Source organism: Calidris pugnax, unplaced genomic scaffold (genome assembly GCF_001431845.1).
Source record: "Calidris pugnax isolate Ruff unplaced genomic scaffold, ASM143184v1 scaffold32, whole genome shotgun sequence".
NCBI lineage: Eukaryota > Metazoa > Chordata > Aves > Charadriiformes > Scolopacidae > Calidris > Calidris pugnax.
In genome coordinates this window covers 2,024,842-2,045,717 of record NW_015090783.1, presented here as the reverse complement: position 1 = coordinate 2,045,717, position 20,876 = coordinate 2,024,842, and the positions used below count along the sequence as shown (strand labels likewise).

At 50.9% G+C, this 20,876-nt stretch overlaps 1 protein-coding gene and 1 long non-coding RNA gene across 2 annotated transcripts; one reads left to right on the top strand and one right to left on the bottom strand.

Moving 5' to 3' along the window:
- Positions 1-124: 124 nt before the first annotated feature.
- On the top strand, positions 125-15,144 carry ABCB9 (ATP binding cassette subfamily B member 9). The gene is made up of 12 exons (XM_014965303.1): positions 125-198; positions 1,977-2,669; positions 3,022-3,136; positions 3,626-3,756; positions 4,793-4,998; positions 5,944-6,141; positions 7,978-8,106; positions 9,458-9,646; positions 10,221-10,394; positions 11,800-11,959; positions 12,141-12,277; positions 13,248-15,144. The coding sequence occupies exons 2-12, from the start codon at positions 2,057-2,059 to the stop codon at positions 13,584-13,586; spliced, it is 2,391 nt and encodes a 796-aa protein (XP_014820789.1). The 5' UTR covers positions 125-198; positions 1,977-2,056; the 3' UTR covers positions 13,587-15,144.
- A 135-nt stretch (positions 15,145-15,279) lies between these two features.
- Positions 15,280-20,409, bottom strand: LOC106902138. The gene is made up of 3 exons (XR_001414439.1): positions 19,402-20,409; positions 15,810-15,893; positions 15,280-15,698 (listed from the first exon to the last, which is right to left on the bottom strand). It is a non-coding gene; the product is annotated as an uncharacterized LOC106902138 (long non-coding RNA).
- Positions 20,410-20,876: the final 467 nt, after the last annotated feature.

Here is a 20,876-nt window from a genome sequence, read left to right as displayed (position 1 = left end):
ACCAAATAAAAGAAAAACCCAATAAAATAATATAAAAATAATAATAATGAAAATGTTTATTTTTGGAAAAAAAAAAACAAAGCCGGGAGGGGCGGGGCCATGTCCAAAGCCACGCCCCCCACCGACCTTGTTCCCGGGACGCGCCGCCGCCGCCGCCGCTGCTGGGCAGGACCGGGCCCATCCTCGCCGTTGCTACCGGTAAGACCCCGGTCCGGGCGGGTCGGGAGCGCGTTACCCTTCGTTCTGCAAAGGGGGAAACCGCGCGTTCCCCTTCCCGCCGCCTCCCCTCGCCACGGCGGGCACCGGCGGTTCCCCCCGGGTCCTCCCGCAGCTCCTACGGGGGGGATGCTGGGCACCTTCGGCATCTCCTGCTTTGTAGCTGGGGACACCTTTGCGGGTGGCAGGGTGGCTGCCTCCTCCTCCTCCTCCTTCTCCTCCTCCTCCTCCGCCGGGCCGGCTCGGCGCAGCTTTGCAGCGGAGGGCAGCAGCGAGCACCCTGGGAAGCGTGTCCAGCTCCTCCCTGGCACTGCTGCTCCGCTTTCCCTCCCTCCATCCCTCCCTCCCTCCCCAGGAACCCTCCCCCCTTCTTCCCCAGATCGCAGCTTCTGCCCTGTTTTACTCCCCCCTTCTAGCTTTTTATCCCCCCTGCCCAACCCCGCAGCCGCTCCTCAGCCCGGGGTGCCCCTTGACCGGTGCTGGGGGCTGCCCTTTTTTCCCCCATGGTTTGCTTTGGGGTGGCCGCAGAGGTGGCTGCAGTCGGAGGACACAGGCCAGAGGGTGGCCGACACGTAGGGCATCATTTTGGGCCATTCCTCCCGCACCCTGCACTGTCACGAGCTGCTTGGCCAGCACAAATCCCAGCACCCGGTACCTCCCTCGTGCCAACGTGCGGCACCCACCCCTGGGCACAGCACGGGAGCAGGTGAGCAGCTCCCTCCCTTCAAAAGATCTCCAGCTTCTCGCCCTTCTCTGCGTCAATTCAAATCCAGCCCCACCATCGCTGTCACCCATCAGACCCACGGGTGACGGTGAAGGTGGCATCCCGCCCCGGAGCCTCCCTCTCCCGTTGGGATGCAGCTCTGGGTTTCCCACCCCCTTTTTAATTTCCTCTTGGGGTTTTTGTTGTGTCGCTGAATTGCACGCTGCCAGCACAGAGGGTTTAGTGGGTTACCCCAAATTGACATTCAAGAGGGCCACGGACAGCAAGGTGTGACTTATTCTGTGATTTATTCTTCTTTAGACGAGGGGGGGTCTCTCACAAAGCAGAGATGCTCTCCTTTCTGCTTTCATGCGGGTTTGTGTGCTGGGTTTCAGCTTTGAAGGTGAGGAGGGACTCTCAGGTCACGAATGTCCGAGTTTAACACCCACACGGCTCCGTAGCGCAGGACACGTGGGCTGCTCACACGTCCCAGTGTCACCCAGCTGCCAGGGACCTCGTGGCCCCACAGCCACCGCAGCAAGGGGGGATGAAGATTCCCACCGAGACGTGCAGATTTCTGCTGAGGGATTCGGGATGGGTGGAGGCATTTGGGAGCAAAGTTTGTCTTCGTCTGTGGGTTCTCATTTTATGAAATGTCTTGGAGGATATAGAGCAGGGGAGGAGGGAGCAGATAGTGGTGTCTGGGATCGGGACGCGCTAGTGGGGAGCTGGCCCAGTTGTCCCCCTGTCCTGCTTCCCTTTGCCACCATGTCCCCAGGACAAATAACAACTCTGTCCTCTTCTTATCATAGAATCATAGAATGGTTTGGGTTGGAAGGGACCTCAAAGATCATCGAGTTTTCCAACCCCCCTGCCATGGGCAGGGACACCTCCCACCAGACCAGGTTGCTCAAGGCCACAGCCAGCCTGGCCTTGAACACTTCCAGGGATGGGGCATCCACAACTTCCCTGGGCAACCTGTTCCAGTGTCTCACCACCCTCATAGTAAAAAATTTCTTCCTGATATCTAATCTGAATCTTTTTTCTTCCAATTTAGCTGAGGCCAACACGACCATGTCCTCCCTGTACTAGGGCTGCCCCCCACAGCCTTGGTGACCCCCCAGACCGGCAGCAAGGATGCGTGCCTGGAAGGCGGTGGCCAGCACGCTGGCGCTCAGCGGGGCTGATGTGGTGGTCACCACCCTGCTCTACACCCACGGCCGGGGTGGCCGGGATATCCTGCAGGACCTGCGGCACTTCAACATCTTCAACTCGCTGCTGGACATCTGGGGGGGCTGCCTCTACCGCAGCTGTGTCCTGCTGGGGGCTGCCATCGGGGTGGCCACCAACACGGCTTATGGCCCCCGGCGCCTCAGGGCATCGCGGACCTTCATCGCCATCGTCTGCCTCCTCATGGGCATCTACATGATGGTGAAGTTGCTGCTCTATTCGGAGGTGCGGAGGACCATCAGGGACCCCTGGTTCTGGGGGCTCTTTGCCTGGACCTACGTGGCTCTGGCGGCCACCTTCGGGCTGTGGCAGCTGCTGGCCTGTGTCACCTCCTCCCGTGAGGCGCTGGGACCTGGCTCCGAGTCCCGCGCTGAGGCAGAGGAGATCTGCGATGGTGGTGCCCCACGGGACAAGCGGGAGGAGGCGGCAGGTCCCACCATCCATAAGCTGCTGTCCTACACCAAGCCGGACGCCTTCTTCCTGGGCATCGCCTCCTTCTTCCTCCTCGTGGCTGCACTGGGTGAGTGAAGGGACCTGGAAGTGCCATGGTGTGCGACCATCCTCACCGGGAGGGAAGGAGCCGTGGTGGGGGCGGGGGGGACAACTTGGCAGAATCCCAGGCTTGGTTTTTTGGGGGTGATGGGTGGCACATCCTGCATGGGCTGGGTAAAAAAATGCAGTCGGGCAACAAAGGTGCAATAGGGGTAAAATACTCTGGGAAATTAAACATCCCCACATGGGCTGCACCTCCTGAGACATTTCATGCGATGGCTGGGTATCTCCATGGTGGGGATTGGATTGTCCATGGGCCATCACTGTTGAAAGTACTGTGCGGTGGGGCTGAAACCCCTTGTCCTGTGCTTGTCTGGCAGGAGAGACCTTCCTGCCCTACTACACGGGGCTGGCCATCGATGGCATCGTGGTGCAGAAGAGCATGGACCGCTTCTCCACGGCGGTGCTGGTCATGTCGCTGCTCGCCATAGGAAGGTAATCGCAGGGGCTGCTTTTGGCCCTGGTGAGGATGAGGTTGGAGTTTTCCAGCAGGAGCTCGTGGTGGCAGTGGGCATGGGCTGTCTTACCTGCAGCCGCTCCGCTGGGTCCCTGCCAGACCCCAGGGATGTGCTTTGATTTCTCTGCGCTGTCACAGTGCAGAGAGGCCGTGGTGGCACTCATGAGCTCTCCACATCCATCTGCTGGTGGTGGGGGAGCAGGAACAGACACAGGGAATGGGCTCCCTGGGGAATGTTGTCCCAGCAGTGCTACGTCCCCTCCTGAAGCTTGGCACTACTGGGGTTAGGACCAGCCATCCCCATGCTGGTGGTGCCCAGAAGAGTTATGGACTGGATTAGGCATTCCTTCCCGGGGTGGACAGTGGTACCAGCATGGCGTTGCCCAAGCCCAGGCATGGGGGTGTTTGTGTTGCTGAGGAGCGGGTTTCGTGTCCATTGGTCTATAACGTTTCTTATCTGCAATTAGCTCATTTGCCGCAGGTATCCGGGGCGGCGTTTTTACGCTCATATTTGCAAGACTGAACATTCGCCTTCGCAACTGCCTCTTCAGGTCGCTGGTGTCTCAGGAGATGAGTTTCTTTGATGAGAATCGCACAGGTTGGTTCTTCTTTCCCCTGGATTTGTCCTAATCTCTCTATCCTATCCTGGTATTTTTTTCCCCTCGGTTTGCCCTCCTGTAGCTGATTTGGGGCAGCCACAGATGGCCCCCAAGTGCTCGTGTTTAGAAACAGGGGCAGAAAGCTCTTCCCTTTCGGGTGCTTCCCACTGTGGGGTTGGGACAGGATTGCCCAGCACTCTAGGGATGTCCCATTGCCACTGATCAGCCTGGCATTCAGCAGTCCCAGGGCTCACATGCTCATCTCTGGTCATCCCCAAAACACCTACGTTCCTCCTCCCGTGCCTGCTGATCACCCAGTCTCCAGCTCTGCTCCAGGGATGAGAAATCTCAGATGTGTGCAGCTTGCTGGGCATGCTTGTGGCTTTCTCTGCTTGCCATTCAGTCCTGTCACAGTCTGTGCCACCCTGGTGTGGTCCCAGCCCACTGTAACTTCTTCCACGTTTAATTTCTTCTCGGCGGTATTTTTAGTTTTGAGGCTGTTGCCGTATTTAGCAACCGCTGCACGATGCCCTGGTAGCTGAGGACACCAGAGATGTTATTGTAAGTGGGATACGGGTAACCCTGGGCTTACACAAAAGCATGGGAATTCAGCTGGGCTCAAACACCGGCCAAGTATTTAGGAATTCAGGGTGATGTTTGCTGGCTGTGACGTTCAGCTGGACCCAAGTTCTCAGGGCCACGTGGGTCAGCTAAACCCAAACAGTGTAAGGTGCTGTGACAGTCCCCTTCGCTGTCCTGCAGCCATCCGTGGTGACCCAGGGATGTAGCCGATGCCTTCAGGTGCATTTCATGTCCCTTTTACATGCAGCGATTCAAGCTCCTCTGTTTTGCTTCACATCTGCAGCGGTGGAGAGTCACCCCCTTCCATGCCACCTTTCAGACCCCCAGCGAGCGGCTGCGTTTATTGGGGAGCTCCATTTGGCCCCTGGCATGAGACATGAGATGCAGCTAGGCAGTGACCTGCTGTGGTGACATGTCCCTGCTCTCCCCTTCCCCAATCCCTCATTGCTGCAGGGGATGTCATCTCCCGCCTGACATCGGACACGACCATCGTGAGTGACCTGGTGTCCCAGAACATCAACATCTTCCTGCGCAACGTGGTGAAGGCTACAGGGGTGATCTTCTTCATGTTCAGCCTCTCTTGGAAGCTCTCACTCGTCACCTTCATGGGCTTCCCCATCATCATGCTGGTTTCTGATGTCTATGGGAAGTACTACAAGGTAAGCAGGAGTGGCTGGCATGGCCATGGTGTGCCACAACGCTGGGCTGTTCCCCTTGGAGAAGGGGAACATCATGGAGATTCTGGGTGGCCTTGGAGCTGGTGGGACCGATGTTTGGGCGCTTTGCTGCCGGCTTTGGGGGCAGGAAAGCAGTATTAAACCTGTATGGGCAGATGCGCATAGCCTCGACTCTTGCCTTGCTTCATGCTGAGGAGTAGAAGCATCTCAGGGTCTGAGAGGAGAGGGAGCTTGGCTGTGGGATGTCACATATGTGCCTGCCTGTCCTCATGCAAACTGTCCTTTCCCTTTGGAGTGACTCAGATGGGGGTTAAACCCAGTACCGAGCTTCTTCCCTCTGCCTGGGGCTCATGTGGGCCAAGGGCCATGCCCTGCAGCTAATACCATGTCCTATGGACCATGTGAGTCCTGCACTGCTGCTTCCCACTTCAGTTATTGGAGCTTTCCACTGTGCCAGGGACACGGTGTGCACGGGTGCTGCCAAAACCAGGTCCTTGGGTGCTGCCTCCCTTGGCCATGGCTCCTCCTGCAGATCAGGCGTTTGTGGGAGGAGTGGGGCTGCCCTTGGTCTCCAGACCTGTCCCTGACTTGAGAACTCCTGGAAGGGCTCCTGGGACAGGCTGACCCTGTCTGATCAGGGCACCGGGAACAGCAGCTCCACCACAGGCTTCCCAAGTGGGCACAGCACTTCACCTCCTGCAGCCCAGATCCTTCCTTGGGGACAGCACAACGAATCCATTCCTCTCCTGGCACAGGGTCCCAGGCTGTCCTGAGGTGTGGGATAGATCCCAGTGCTCAGCCTTGTTGCCTGTTGCCTTGGAAAATGTCACTGTGCCTTCTTTTCCCAAGCCCAGGGTGTGCGGGGAGAGGTACCATGGGCAGCCCGGCACCTGCTGAGCCCCCTCTGCCTCCCCCTGCTCCCCGCAGAAGCTCTCCAAGGATGTGCAGAACGCCTTGGCCAAGGCCAACAACACCGCCGAGGAGACCATCTCCGCCATGAAGACCGTCCGCAGTTTTGCCAACGAGGAGGCGGAGGCGAACGTGTACTGGCAGAAGCTGCAGCAGGTGTACAAACTCAACAAGCGGGAGGCCATGGCTTACACCTACTACGTCTGGTCCAGTGGGGTAGGTGGTGGGCACCAGGGCTTCCCTACTCCGGGCTGGGGAACATTGCTTCAGACCCCAAAATGCACGTGGGGCGATGCACGTGCTTCTCCTCCGCTTCCATGGAGCTTTGTGGGGCAAGCCCAGCCTTGATGTCTGCTGCCAGTAATCCTCTGTCTATTTTTCACTCATAGAATCATAGAATGGTTAGAGTTGGAAGGGACCTTAAAGATCATCAAGTTCCAACCCCCCTGCCCTGGGCAGGGACACCTCCCACCAGACCAGGTTGCTCAAAGCTCCATCCAACCTGGCCTTAAACACTTCCAGGGGTGAGGCATTCACAACTTCCCTGGGCAACCTGTTCCAGTGCCTCACCACCCTCACTGTAAAGAATTTCTAATCTAAATCTCCCCTCTTCCAATTTAAAAATATATTCATCAAAAAAATATATTCCGTTCCCCCAGCGCTGTGTTGTGCCCCTGAGCAGTCTGTTTTCTCTATTGCAAATAAGAATATAATTGATAAGCGCTCAAGGTCGTGGAAAACCCCGTGTTTCTGTGTTGCTGCATTGCGTGCCTGTGCCAGCTCATCTCCGGGGCTCCGGCTGGGAAACAGCCGCGGTGCTGGTTGAGCTTCTGCTCAGAAATGGAGATTTTTTTGTGTGTGGGTGGTGGTAGAGGGAGGCTGCTGGGGTTTGGGTTTTCTTGCGTGTTTTTGCTTTTTCTTTTTCTTTTTTTTTTTTTTTTTTAAATGCTTTTTCATCATTCAAGACCAGATGGTTTGGGACTTCTCCTGCATTGGCTGGTAACTAAGGCACATTCAAGGATCTAAGTAGCCTCTGGTGAAGGGTTTGTAAATTATGGTGCCCTCGTGCAGCTCTGGGAGACGTTATGGCTTCCCAAGTCTGGAAACAAAATCACAGCATTTTTAACATGGTTCCTGAGCTCCCAGGTGAAGCCCAAGCATTAACTGGGTCAGCACAGATCCCAGTGAGTTAAAGAAGGTGAAAACCCTCAAAAACTGCGCCTGCTGGGGCTCACATAGAAAGAATCTGATGGATTTAGCACAGTCCTGGTAGAGTCTTTGTTGGAGGGAAGGCAGGATCTTAAGGTCAGATTGTGGTAGAGCAGTAGAAGAGGATTTTTATTTTTTTTTTCCTCCAGTATTTTTGTCTGTTTGAATTTACAGCCTGTCCCACAGATGTCACACAGAGCACCAGGGCATTGCTGCTTTTCTGAGCACCCAGGCAGCGTGGAACAAAACTGGCTGAATAAAGGCAGGGGCTGGTATTTGTCATACCGGAGATGATCTGTCTCCTTTCTGGAGTAGGTGGTACCCCCCACACTGATTTCAGGCAAGAGTTGAGGTTATGCTTCAGGGACTTGTACATGCAAGGAGGATTTTTTGTATTAACTCTTGGCTTGATTTTGTGCTCTAAATTAAAATGTGTCACACTCATACAACAGAAAGTTTATTTTAGTGGGGAGGTGACTGCCTGTGTTGGATAATTTGAGCATAGATTATTACACTTGTGGATGTTAGTCCAAGAGAAAAGTTCATGAGATGCTCTGTTATTTCAGATAAATTCTCTTTCCTTGGCTGTTGCCCCTCTGGACTTCTATTTTGTTGGAGGATGCCAGCCCAGCTCCTTAAATCAGCCTCTGCACTTGAGCTGTTTTTCCCTTCTCATGTCCATGCTCGCTGCTAGGGCTGTCAGCTGTGTGCTCTCAGGGATGCTCAGTTCAGGGCTCAAAGAATAAATGTCAGAACGTGAATTGTGGGCTGTATGTGAGTAATTACACATACACCAAATACCAGCTATCCTTTCTGATTTTTGGGGTGTTTTCTTGCTTTCAGCTGACCCTCCTGGTGGTCCAGGTCAGCATCCTTTACTACGGTGGGCACCTCGTGATCTCAGGGCAAATGACAAGTGGAAATCTCATATCCTTCATCATTTACGAGTTCGTTTTAGGAGACTGTATGGAGGTGAGTCTGTTTTATCCCTCTGGGCTACCCCATATCAAGATTATATTTGTCTTCTAGAAGGCCCCAGGGCAGTCACAGGGCCAGATCCAGTCTTAACTTCCCTGCAATGTGTTTCCTTGACGCTGTGGCTTCACCCATCAGTGGGGTGATTCTCCCCCCTGCTCCCCACTCCCCTCCTTCTGAGGCCTCACAACCTGAATGCACCCAAAGCAGCTTCTCCCCTGCTCAGGCAATCAGAACCAAAGGGGTCAGGCTGGCCCCGCTGAAGGGCAGAGTCCTGGCTGTCTCCCAAGCACGATTCCTGGCATGAAGGATGCAGGGATTATGAAGCTGCCTGTTAAATTTCAGGCTTCATTAAAAACTTAATTATATTACTTCTTCTTTTTTTTTTTTTTTCCCTTTTCCCCTGGAATAGGCTGCAAGCTGCTGCGTTGGCAGCGCCTTAGCAAGATGAGATTGTGGGTGGGATGGTAGAGCCCACCCAGGGCTGCCTTTCCCTTGCAAAGGCACGGGCTTGGCTAATTGAGGCAGAAATGATCAAGTTGAGGTTTCCTCGCAGCCAAGTGTGGTTTCGGCGGCGCTTCAGCCTTTGTGCAGCGTCAGAGCGGAGCTGGAAGCAGCGTGCTCGGCTCTCACCATCTGTTCAGATGACTTGCAGGCTCTGGTGGTGTTTCCAGGCTGCGGTTTTGGTGTGAGTTTGGTTTGGTTTGGGTTTTTTTGTCCCTCCTGATGTGAGGGGCAGTTGTGGTAGAAGCTGTTCTGCAGCTCTGGGCTTAATATTGAAAAGAGCCGACATGACGGGGGGTTATTCCAGGGAAGCTGGTGTCAGGGTGCAGCAGTTGTAGTTGGGAAAACACGATGGTAAATCCACTGCCATCATATCCCAGCAGGGAACAACCCTATCAGCTGCCAAATGGTTGTCCTGAAAGGTCCAGCCTGGAGCTGCTCTGCCCTTGAGACACGTGTGCCAGGGAACGCGCTGTCTGCCCTTGGGGCTGGTGCGATGTGCTGCCTTGCATGGACTTAGTTCAACCATTGGGTTGGGGAGCTCTTGGTCTTGAGCAACGAGAGAGAGGTGGAGGATTCTGGTAGAAGCTTGGGTCGTGTATCTGGTGCATGTCTTCTCTTCCCAATCCATTTGTGTCCTCCTTCTGTTGCCACCCGGGCCCACCCATCCACAAACCCCTTTAGATGCCCTTTCCCTGGATATGTCTGTATACCCCCTCTACACTGCACAGGGGGGAAAAGGCTTTCTTTTTCTGTGTCTGATGACTGTAGTTAATGTCAGTTGATAGACTTGAGACTGCTTCAACCATTCTCACAAGTTGCACCATTGCCTCTTCCCTTCCAGTCCGTTGGCTCCGTCTACAGCGGCCTGATGCAGGGAGTGGGAGCTGCCGAGAAGGTGTTTGAGTTCATCGACCGCAAGCCAACGATGGTGAACGACGGGTCCCTGGCCCCAGACCATGTGGATGGGAAGGTGGAGTTCAGAAACGTGACGTTTTCCTACCGCACTCGCTCTGCAACGCAGGTCCTCCAGGTGAGCCCCGCGGGCGCAGAGCGCTCCCCACCACGAGGCATCACGCGCTGCTTCTCCATCACAGCAATAACCCATCCCCAGCCCACAGCAAGATGTCAGCTGCCCTTCTGGAGATGCATAAAAGCAGGCTCGACAGCACGCTGGAAAACAGATTATAGGGAACAGCGGGTGTTTAGGGCCGGCCTTCCTTACAAGGAATGAGATTTATTAATAAAACCCTTGTTCCCCGCTCCGGCATTAAAGACGTCAGCGTGGTACAGGGCTTTGTGCCAAGCTGTCTCAGACTGTTTCCATGGGAGAGGGGCTGGGGTCACGGGGCAGGGGAAGGCAGCAAAGAGGTCAGTTTGCTTTGCAGTTCTTAGAGGTCCTGCTACATCAGCAGGCAAATTTTGAAGCAATTTTGGAGGCAGCTCATTTCCTCAGGGCCAGGAGGTATGGCTGATGTGGCACATCACCAAGGTGGAGGGTCACCATGGCTGGATTTTGGCTACCTTTCTTGCATAGTGCCTGAGGCACTGCCCTGGGACCCTGGGAAAAGCCAGGACCTGAGCATGCTCTCCTCTCCATGTTGCAGAATGTGTCCTTCACCCTGCACCCTGGCAAAGTGACAGCGCTGGTGGGTCCTTCAGGGAGCGGGAAGAGCTCCTGTGTCAACATCCTGGAGAACTTCTACCCTCTGCAAGATGGGCAGGTGCTGCTGGACGGGCGTCCCATTAACATGTACGATCACAAGTACCTGCACTCAGTGGTACGAGCGACTGTATGTGTATTCTCACTATCGCCTGTCGTGATCAGAGGGGATGGATGGTAGCGTTGCATGTTGCTTTGGATTTGATCTGGCAGCTTCTGAAATGTCCAGGAAGCTGGAGGCTGGAGGTGGTCCAGAAAACTAATTCAGATAATCTGTGGGGGTGTAAGGGAAAAAGATGGAGAGTGGTTTCATGAGGAGGGGGAAGTCTTCTGAAAACAGAACAAGAAACATGTTTTGTTTTGTATTTTTTGGCCAACGCAGTAGAAATATGTTTTTAGTTGCTGGATTAATTATTTTCTAAATTGCGTTGGGGGGAAAAAAAAAAGTGTTTTGCATTCCTCCAACACTTTCTACCTTAAGATCCTAAAGTAAATCTCAGCTAATGGGGAGTTAAATCTCTCGGGATCCTGGCACCAGCTGGAGCACCAGAGGGGCTGGGTGGTTTGCCCAGGAGAGGGGTTCGGACCCCTCGGCTCTCATCTGTGTGTCAGCACAGATCAGCCTTCATCTCCTCTGCAAGTAACTGCCTTCTTTGTTTGTCCCCAAAGCAAATGGCCTCACCAGTCAGCAGGAAAACCTGAAAACAATTGATCAGAGACAGGCTGGAAAGCCAAAGTCAGTGTGACTAATTTACATTCCCTGCCTGTACTGAATGAAAATTAAAAGACAAGCTAGTCTTTCAGTTTAGAAAGCTTGGTGTGGTATTAGGAGCATGGGGAGAAGTCAATTAAAATATGACCATGTCCCGCTGGCTCTCTTCATGCCCAGTTCTGAGCAATAATTTGGAGGGTTCAATTCATTTCAATTTTGAGTGTTAGACAAAGCAGGCTGAATTTGAGAGTGAGCAACAACGGCTGTAAGGTAGGACAGGGAGGCTGTTGCTAAGCAATTAAGGAATTGCAGCAATGCCCCTAACTTGCTAATTTTGGATTAAACATGCAGGAGGGCTCATTCACGTGGCCTGAGCATGAACACTGGCCTTGAATGGAAAATCAGCAACACCCTAGGAGAGGTTCTCTCCGGCCTGCCTTGTTCTAGCAACTGGTTTCCCATTCTGAGATAAGCAAACAGTGATGGGAATGCCAAGTCTGGGGCAACACCACAGCAGGGTCATGGAGGGGGAAGCCCACCCCAGATGTCAGCCTACCAGCCTTGCATCAGGTTTCTTTCCTGAGAAATGGCTTCCCAGCAGAGGATGCAAACTGGTCTGGGGCTGCCTCTGGGCATCCCGTCATTAGCATCCTCACTGGAAGCTCACGTTGAGGAACTTCTTTTCTTGGTTCAATGGTGAGGCTCTGCCCACTTGAGTCCTTACCCATCAGGAACAAATGCCGATGACTCGAGATGTCAGGCAGAAATTCTTCTGCTCCCAACCACCTGCTTTTTCCCTTCCTTTCTGCAGATCTCCCTGGTGAGCCAAGAGCCAGTGCTGTTTGCCCGCTCTATTGCGGATAATATTTCTTATGGCTTAACTTCAGCCTCCTTTGAGTCAGTTGTTCAGGCTGCCCAGAAGGCCAACGCACACACCTTCATCACGGAGTTACAAGACGGATACCACACAGGTACCAAAATCCCTCCGTTTGCTCTTGAAAGCATTTTGTGCTTTGGTTCCAAAGCAGAAGCGTTTAACCTGCTCTTTGCTTCAAAGCGTGACACCATCCTGGTGCTGCTGGCTGGGAGCTGAACTTGATGGCAGCTCTTGATTTTTATTTTGACCTCTTCCTCTCTCCCTTGACCCAACAGAGGCAGGTGAAAAAGGAGCCCAACTCTCAGGTGGCCAGAAGCAGAGAGTGGCAATTGCCAGGGCCTTGATCCGAGCTCCCCCCATCCTAATCCTGGATGAAGCCACGAGCGCGCTGGATGCGGAGAGCGAGCACGCGGTGAGTAACTGACTCCGGTGTTTGGGCCAAAGAGACAATCTGGGTTTGGAGGAAAGCCTATAGCTCCAATTTCCAGCCTGTGGAAAGGCTTAGTCTTGTCAAGCTTAGTCTTGACATGGTGCAATCAGAGGTTTGGGTAAGACGCTAATTCCTGAGCAGGAATTTGCTTTCCAACACTGCTGTAGCCACCAAGAAGGGAATAATCCTGTGCTCACAGCAGCTGGCGCCTGGCAAACCTCATGAGATAGGGATCTCTGCTGATTTTTAAAATGTGAAAAGTGTTTATTGGCATGCAGCAGCACTGTGCAGCCTTCTAACACAGGATATGCAGGAAAAACCTAAAAAATGGTACTGCGGCAGGCGGAGCAGGACTGCCTGAGCTAAAATCCCAGCTGAGGCACCACAGATACCACACTGGCAGGAAAGGCCCTGAGCTTCCTGTGGTATCCAATGCCAGCCAGGGGCTGGTTTTGGCTAGCCAGGGGTGTCAGTGTGACATGTGGCCTGATGGCCATCTGCCTGCCTTTAGACCTTAGTGCCATTCTCTGTCCCTTGGCTAGCAAACAACTCTCTCTTGCTCTGCCTTGATACACCCAGGAGATAGCCCCGCTCTTCTGAGCAGCTGCCTTTACCAGGTATTGGCTTCCTGCAGTCCATGCCAACACCACGTGGCCTCCAAATTTGTGGTCCATCTCTGACAAGAACCCAGCTGGCAGGATCAGACCTGTGTGCATACCGCACCTGAGGGCTGGCTGGACTGAGATGGTCTTTTGGGCTGCATGGTGAGAGCCAGGAGTTGGGATGGACGTGCTGGAGCTGGTAGTGCTGCAGGGAGTCTTGTGTCTCCTCTGCATAGCCAGAGGAGAGCAAACTTCCCATCCAGAGGTCTCTTAACATGGAGCCACAAAGCTGCTGTTTCCGAAGCGGAGCCGGTGATGCTCGGGCACTAATGGCTTTTCCTCCCGTGCAGATTCAGCAGGCGATCTACGGCGACTTGGAGAACCACACGGTGCTTGTCATAGCCCACAGACTGAGCACTGTCGAGAAGGCACACAACATCATTGTGCTGGACAAGGGCCGCGTGGTGCAGCAGGGCTCGCACAAGGAGCTGATGGAAGAAGGAGGCCTTTATTCCAAGCTGGTGCAGAGACAGATCATGGGGCTGGAGGGGGGCGGCGCGGACGGTGGCCAACCCCCAGCCCGGGGGGATTCAGCGAAGGCGCCCGGGGGGCTGGAGGAGGAGTTCAGGATAGACCATTCCCTGCCGGCCGTGGCACAGGACGATTACAACACCACGGCTCACAAGTGAGAGCGGCGAGGGCCGGCGCTGGGGACGCTCGCTGGGACGCCGAGGCAGGAGGCGCCTTGCCTTGCCTTGCCTTGCCCGTGGGCTCGCGTGCTGCAGAACGACGGCCACTTGCTCACCCCACGCACGCCACACACCCGTGCACACACACACACACACACACACTCACTATAGAGCTTCCTGCATTACAGTCCAGCAGGCAAGTGCCAGCTGGTTAAAAAGGGAAATGGATTTATTTATTCAAGGGAGTTGGGTCTTTAGCAATTCCCAGTGTTTCTACTGGGTTTCTTTTTCTTACTACCAGTAATTCCTCTCTGGGACTTTTCTCCCACTGATATGCATGTGTAACTGCTATTAACTGTAATGGATGTTAAATGCATGCGTGGAGGGGAAGATTGAAAATCCCCTTCAGGAATTTCAGGGGGTGGCTTTTGTGGCTGGATAGAAAAACAGTGACCGTCAAACAAGGTCCTGCTCCCGCTGTCAATCCATGGGGCCAATCCAAAGCCTGCTGAAGCCTGTAGGGAATCTCCCTTTGGCTTTGGCGAAAACTGGATCGCTCCAGAGAGGCTGAACGCTGGGAGAGTTTTGCACTGAGTGCCTGCAGGCTCAGGCTCACAACCATTGCTGCTGAGCTCGTACCACGTAGTAACCATCCTTGCTGGACCGAGCCAGGGGACCAGGAGGCAGTTGTTGCTTTCAGATTTGCTCTTGGTGCTTGTTGTTCTTAAGGATGAAAAGTTTTACCGTAACTTGGTTAGGTTTGGGGTTTAGGGTTTTTTTGTTTGTTTGTTTGGGTTTGCTTTTTTCTTGTTTGTTTTGGTTTGGTTTTGTTTTTTTTTTTTTTAACGATATTTGTGTGCACTGTGCAATGTCTGTCTGGCTCCAGCATCCACTGAAAACTGCCCTTTTATTTCAGAATTTTTTTAACTCTCAATCCCAGTGCTGGTTTGAAAAAAAAATAAAACCAAACAAAACAAACAAAAAAAACCCAAATCCACACCACAAAACACTACTAAAGACAGGCATAAAATACTAAAAGACAGCACTTTATAAATCCCACCAAAGCTTTGTTCAGCTTCAGGCCATGCTAGTGACTCCACTGCATGGGAAGTCCATACAGTCACTTTCCTTGAAGTCTGACTTCAGCTGCCTGAACTTTAAAATGTGTTTCTCTGAATGTTATTTATTAACTTACTTTTAGTATGAGGAAGAGAAAGAAATAGATTGCTCCTAGCCCTTTTGGGTAATGGCTCTGGCTTAGTAGTGTTATCCTGCCGTAGACTGGTGTAGAAACCTATGCAGCCAGGCAGGCGCTGTTAAAAAAAAATAGCATTTATATGGGGAAGACTGACTTCAGACTGTGCATAGTTAAGAAATTATCTCAAGCACTTTAGCTCTCATGTTTTCCAATATTTGAATGCTGCTGTGTTTTACTTTTCAGCAGGTTTGCATTTCTGTTGTTGCCGATGTTTTGTTTTCGTTTCGTGATGTTTTACAAACTCTTTAGTGTCCTTGAGGAGGGATGCTCGAAAAATAAAATACTACCTCTGCCACTCAACATGGAGCCAACCTAGTGTGGGGGGGTGCTTTTTGCATTCAGGGTTTTTAAGGTAATGTTTGTCCGAGATGATGGCTGAATACAGCTGCATGCTGCACGTGTTCTGGCTCCCTTGCAGGGAACGTACAAGAAGAGCCTACGGAGAATTAGGTATGTAAAAGCCTTCAGCCTCTGACAATGGCAGTGAGCCATAGCAGTAGGTATAACCTGTTTAAGAACTTGTTTTCATCCTGAATGGGATCCGGTAGTCAGTCCTGGAGGAAAGGGCAGGCAGTCCAACCCGTTCTCAAAGCACAGTCCTTCGTGACTGGAATCTTCAGCTGCTTGCTTTTGGGATATGATAAAAATCTGTGCCTTGGAAGAATGAGAGCTCCTTTGCCTTATCTTCCTCCGCTTAGGAAACCTCCGTTGTGCTCTGAACTCCTCAGTTCACCACTTCAGTAAATGGCCAGCACATTCCTGCTCGATGAAAATTCGTACTGTGGGTATGAAGAGGTTGAGGGTTCCACCCAGTAATGGAGGGCAAGTAATTAAGTCTGGATTTTTATCAGTACCTGTGAGCAGAATGTGGCCAGCGGTTCATAGAAATGGAATTAATTTCTGCTTAATTGAAAAACCAGGGGGAAAAAAATTGGGTTACATGGGAACTAGGGAAGCCGACTCACCCTGGGAAGCGCTGGTAGGACAATGCTTGTTGGTACAAGAGATGCCAGAAAAGAGAATTTGATCGTATCATGTGTGTTCTTCCCCTGCAAAAAAAAAGGGGAATTGGAGGATACAATCGGATTCATTTTATTGCAAAGACTACAGTGAATTTCAGGAAGGGAGCCCTGCTTCCCAAGCCCGTTGTGATGATAATCCCAGCATCGTCCTCCCAGATCAGGTCCAAACAGCTTGAACTGCAGTGGCACATTGGAAACAGCGGATTTGTCTCTGCTGGTGGCACCAGTCCAAGCTGATAACAGGGACCGGCTTTGTTCATTGCCACAGGTGCTGAATTCTCTCTTTTGCATCCAGATAACTCAAGGCTACTTTTCCACAGAGCCTCACATCTCGTGGCTTGAAAAAGCCCTTTCATTGTGCTGTTGGTGTGTGACAAGGGGATCTGCCTGTATGCTAAAGGGTTTTCTTATGGCCTGGTGGGAGGTGCACACACCACCGGGGATCCAGCAGCATTCATCTAATGCAGACATTTCTGCCGGCCCAGTACAATCTCTGAGACTGTACAGAAAATCCTGCTTTTCAAAATCATTCCAACTATGACTTCTTTTTGAAGTGGGGTCGGAGAGGCCCGTTAGCTGATGTAAGCCTGGCAGTGAAGATGAGCTTAACCCAGCGCAGCAGTAGGCATTGCTCCAGTGCTGGAATAAGAGCCAGCTCTTGGAGCTGCCGTGTCTCTTGGGCTGCGCTGCCCGTGGGCAGCCTCTGTTTTTTCAGGCTATTCTCCTGGGAACGAGGCCACTGTTCCCTCTGAAACCCTGAACTGTTGTATTTTGTGGCTGTGGGTTTGCCCAGAGTTGACATTTACATGGGAACGCGAACAAGATCTGTTCGGGAGCTTCTCAGTTACAGACATGCAGATAAAAATTTCCTCTCCTCAAAAGGAAGAGTCTTCTCCGCAGGGAACTCAGATGGGTTTATCTGAAACCTCAACTCAGGGAGCACAGCTCGGAGACTGTCATGGCAGAGCTGGAAGCGTTCAGGCATTTGAAAGCACAACTGATTACAAAGGTTGCCTGTATATTTCAGAGCAGGTTGTTCTCCTCACTATTAATTAGCTCTAGCCATTCCTTGTAATAGTTATAACCACAGCTTTATTTGATTTAAACACTGGAGAACCCTACCCAAGATGACATGCAAGAGTAGGTCCTATAGTCCTGGTGATTCCCCAAGGACACGTATTTACCCCCTTTGCACAGACAAGCTATGTGGCTGACTGACCCAGTAAATGAGAACTCAGTGTAATGGAAAAATCACAGCTGTGTTTATTCCAACAACTTGTCTCCCAGTACACCAAACTCTGCCTGAATAAGCAATTGTGTGTGTGTTTCAGCGGCTGCGCTTTCTAGGCCTTCAGCAGGTCTGGAAATACCACAAGCAAATAGACAGAGTGCTTCTAGCTCAGGTTCAGAGAAGCATCTTAGGCTGGGGAGGAAAACCAGCATCTGCTTTTTCCACTGCAGCTTCACTGTGAGCTTAAGGCAAAGAAAATATCTGCAGGTACATAAACCTGCTCCCCTTCCCACGCCTGAGGCTCCCTGAAAGAAAGGAGAGAAGTACTAACAATTAATTCTTGCTCTCTCAAACAGCAGGACCACTGTTTCTTGCCCAGGATTTTGAATATGCAGGTCATTTTCATGTGTGAAGGAATCTGGATTATGAAATCTAAACAGACTGTGATTAATACATAGAAGGAAATTAAATTGCAAATAAGCCTAAAACTTATCTGTCCATTGAGCAACCAGGCTAATAAGGGTTAATAAACGCCAAAGATTAGACTTGCAAATTCAGCCTCTATGTAACCAACCAGTTTTTCCAGGAAAAGAAATGAAGTTGTTGTGAAGGTGACTTGCAAAATATGTCTAAATCTAATAAATATGCATAGGTACAGTGCTACTGACCGTAAAAGGATATGAGGTGACAGAAGGAAATCCAGGATCAAGTTTAAAAAGAAAAAAAAATATCTAACTTCTAATTTAAACTAGGCTGGATGCCAGTTCTCCCCAAGACTGAAGCCTGACTCCTTATTCACCATGACATGGTTTCCACTGCAATCTTCCCAATTTTTTTGTTCCATTTCTCCTGTTATAAGAATCCCTTACTCTGTACTTTGCTTACTTACAGTTTTAATGTTCATGAATACTGTCACCCTTCGAAAGGATTTTAGCAAAGGCAAATAGGAACCAGGGCTTGGTAGCTGATAAATCTCAGCCTGCAGCACTGCAATGTTTGATAATCCCTGTAGCCCAAAATCCCAGTTTATCTGCAGTCCTTCATATTCTGTCCAAGTGATGTGCTGTCACAAAACCTTTATCTTTCATGAAAACTGCTGAATGGAAAGGCAACTTCCTACCTGTCCAAGCAGAATATATAATTATACAAAAGCAGCTGACCCCTATCTTGTCTCTCAACCTCAGCTGCTTTTCTGGCTAAACATGAGAACTCAATCACATGCAGATGCTGATCAAAGTACTTGAAAGCAGACCAGATGTTTAATATCTACAATCTAACATCCCTACAGAGCCCAGGCATACCTACACAGGGAGAAGTGGTATTTTTAAAATATGTTGTACTTGAGCACAAATGATTTATGTTAATTTGTGCATTTTGTGAGGACTTCATTGTTCTGCATCATGCAGCTTCTAATTTTAATACAGATTACCACTAATTCAAATAATCCATTCCTTGATGTCTAGAGCAGCGAACTTTCATCAACCCCATGCAACATACACAAAAATTAGTTACAGAAAAGCTGCTTAGAAGGTCACTGTAAACCATCTCTCCTGACAGCATGTTGACAATACAATTATTATCATACTGTAGTGCCCTTCACCGGAGACACTCACCCAGAGTACCTCTACAAGCATTATTGAGCATGAACTTCTCCTCTCCATGCTCAGCCTGGGACTGAGCAGTTATTGTTATAACTCAGTTTAAGCAAAAGGCACTATGGTTGTGGGAAGCTGAGAACTTCACTCAGGATCACACAGAAAGGCAGTGGTAAAACGAGATTTACAACATGAAGCTGAGTCAGACTCCTCTAAACCACACTCCCCCCATACCAATTATTTAGCTATCCTATGAGGTTCACATCACTAACGTTCTTGGGAAGAAAGGGCTTCTTTTAATCCCTCAACTAATTCTTCTATTTGTGTATGTGTATATATATACATGTGTGTGTGTATGTTTGCATGTGCAGATTTACAATCTGGTTTAACACAAGGGTGTAACATTGTCTTTTTGATGGGCATGTGCAAATACAGTATATGGTATCATGTTGGCATGGCAACTATCTACCGGTTTTAAATAACCAGGTCAGGCTGCAGTGGTCGTGCAAACCCATGTTGCTGCCTGTGGGTACAGCTGCTTACTCACCTGTGCTGCCAGCAGAGCACCCCACACGAGGAGGGGCTCAGCACATACCACAGCAACAGGCTTGAGGTGGATGAGTGGACACATGCCCGGGTGGCTAATCACCTTCTCCCCACCCTACGCAAGCTCAGCTTCCTGCTGCACAAACATCCCGCTCTTACCTACCTCTGAATATGCTCGGTTTGCATCGTGGTTGTACAGCAGCTTTGCAGCCAAGCAGCCAGGATGCCTTCTTCCAGTGGAGTTACGTTGTTGGTTTTCACTATCTGAAGATAATAATGACAGAGAGGACTTCTGCAGGGGTGAGAGGACTGAAGAGCTGAGTTTAGTTACAGAACAAAAGAACAAACATACAGTTGTCATGTCTTCCCTCAGTTCTGCCAGGAAGTACCAGATTACCTTCTGAATGTATCATTACATTTTAATAGCATTACATCAGAGATCGATTCAGGTCCCTATATTGATTTTTTTTTCTCCTGTTAGATCGAAAATGTCAAATACAAAAGACAATGACCACGTGGCCATTCCCTACCCTGTTCCTTTGGCTCAGGTGCTCCTTCTGGTTCTCGCTCTGGTGTTGCACACACGGAACCGAGCACACCCACGCCCACGATCCTTTAGCTACAGCAGCAGGCCAGGAAGGTGGTGCATGCCTAGATATGCATACAACTTGGGCTACGTTAACACAATTCATTATTTCCAGGCATAATTGTCTTTATCAGCTACGCTAATATCAGTTGTAATTGGAGAAATGGTGCTCCAAAGTGTTGCCACAGAGCGCCTAGTAAAGTGTTGTTGACTTAATAGACAGAAATCAGAAGAACAAAGTTTAGATATAATGTTTTAATTGATGCAGAGCTTTTGCAACATTACATTTCAAAAGCATTTAAATTCACCATAAAATACATCTTTCTTAGATCATTATTGACCTTTACTCTTGGAGAAATGCTTAAGGCAGACAAAAAGACCTAGCACCACAGCTTGGCAAGATACAATTTCTAGCTATTTTTAACCTAAATAGGTATTCAGCCTGGACGGGAGAACAATAATGCAGTCACTCTTTTGAGATTTACTGTAGCCAATTCCCATGCTGCTAAGGAAGTGCAACTTAAATAATTCTACCCACTTTCCTTCCCAATTTACAGAAGAAATTTTTTCACTGAAAGGGTTATCAGACATTGGAATGGGCTGCCTAGGGAGGTGGTTGAGGCACCATCCCTGGAGGTGTTCAAAAGACGGGTTGATGTAGTGCTGGGAAGTATGGTTTAGTGATGATGCTCCTTGTTTGTTGTGTGGGTGTCTATTTTTGTCAGTTTGGTTGACGGTTGGACAAGATGATCTTTAAGGTCCCTTCCAACCTAGAAGATTCTGTGATTCTGTGATCTTTATGAACCACCGCTCGGCCTCCCTCAGCGGGAGCCAGACCCAGGCTGGCCACCGCCACCCCGGGACCCTTCTGCTGCTCTGCTTGGCTGGCACCCCATGGTGGGCTTCGTCCAACACTAACACCCTCGCGTGGGCTCTCCTACAGCCACCCCCTCGCCCCCGGATCCCCTCGGGCCTCATCGCCAAGCACCCTCCTCCCCTCTGGTGCAGGGGGACCCTCCCCGCCACCACCCCCCTGTGGTACCGTCCGCTCC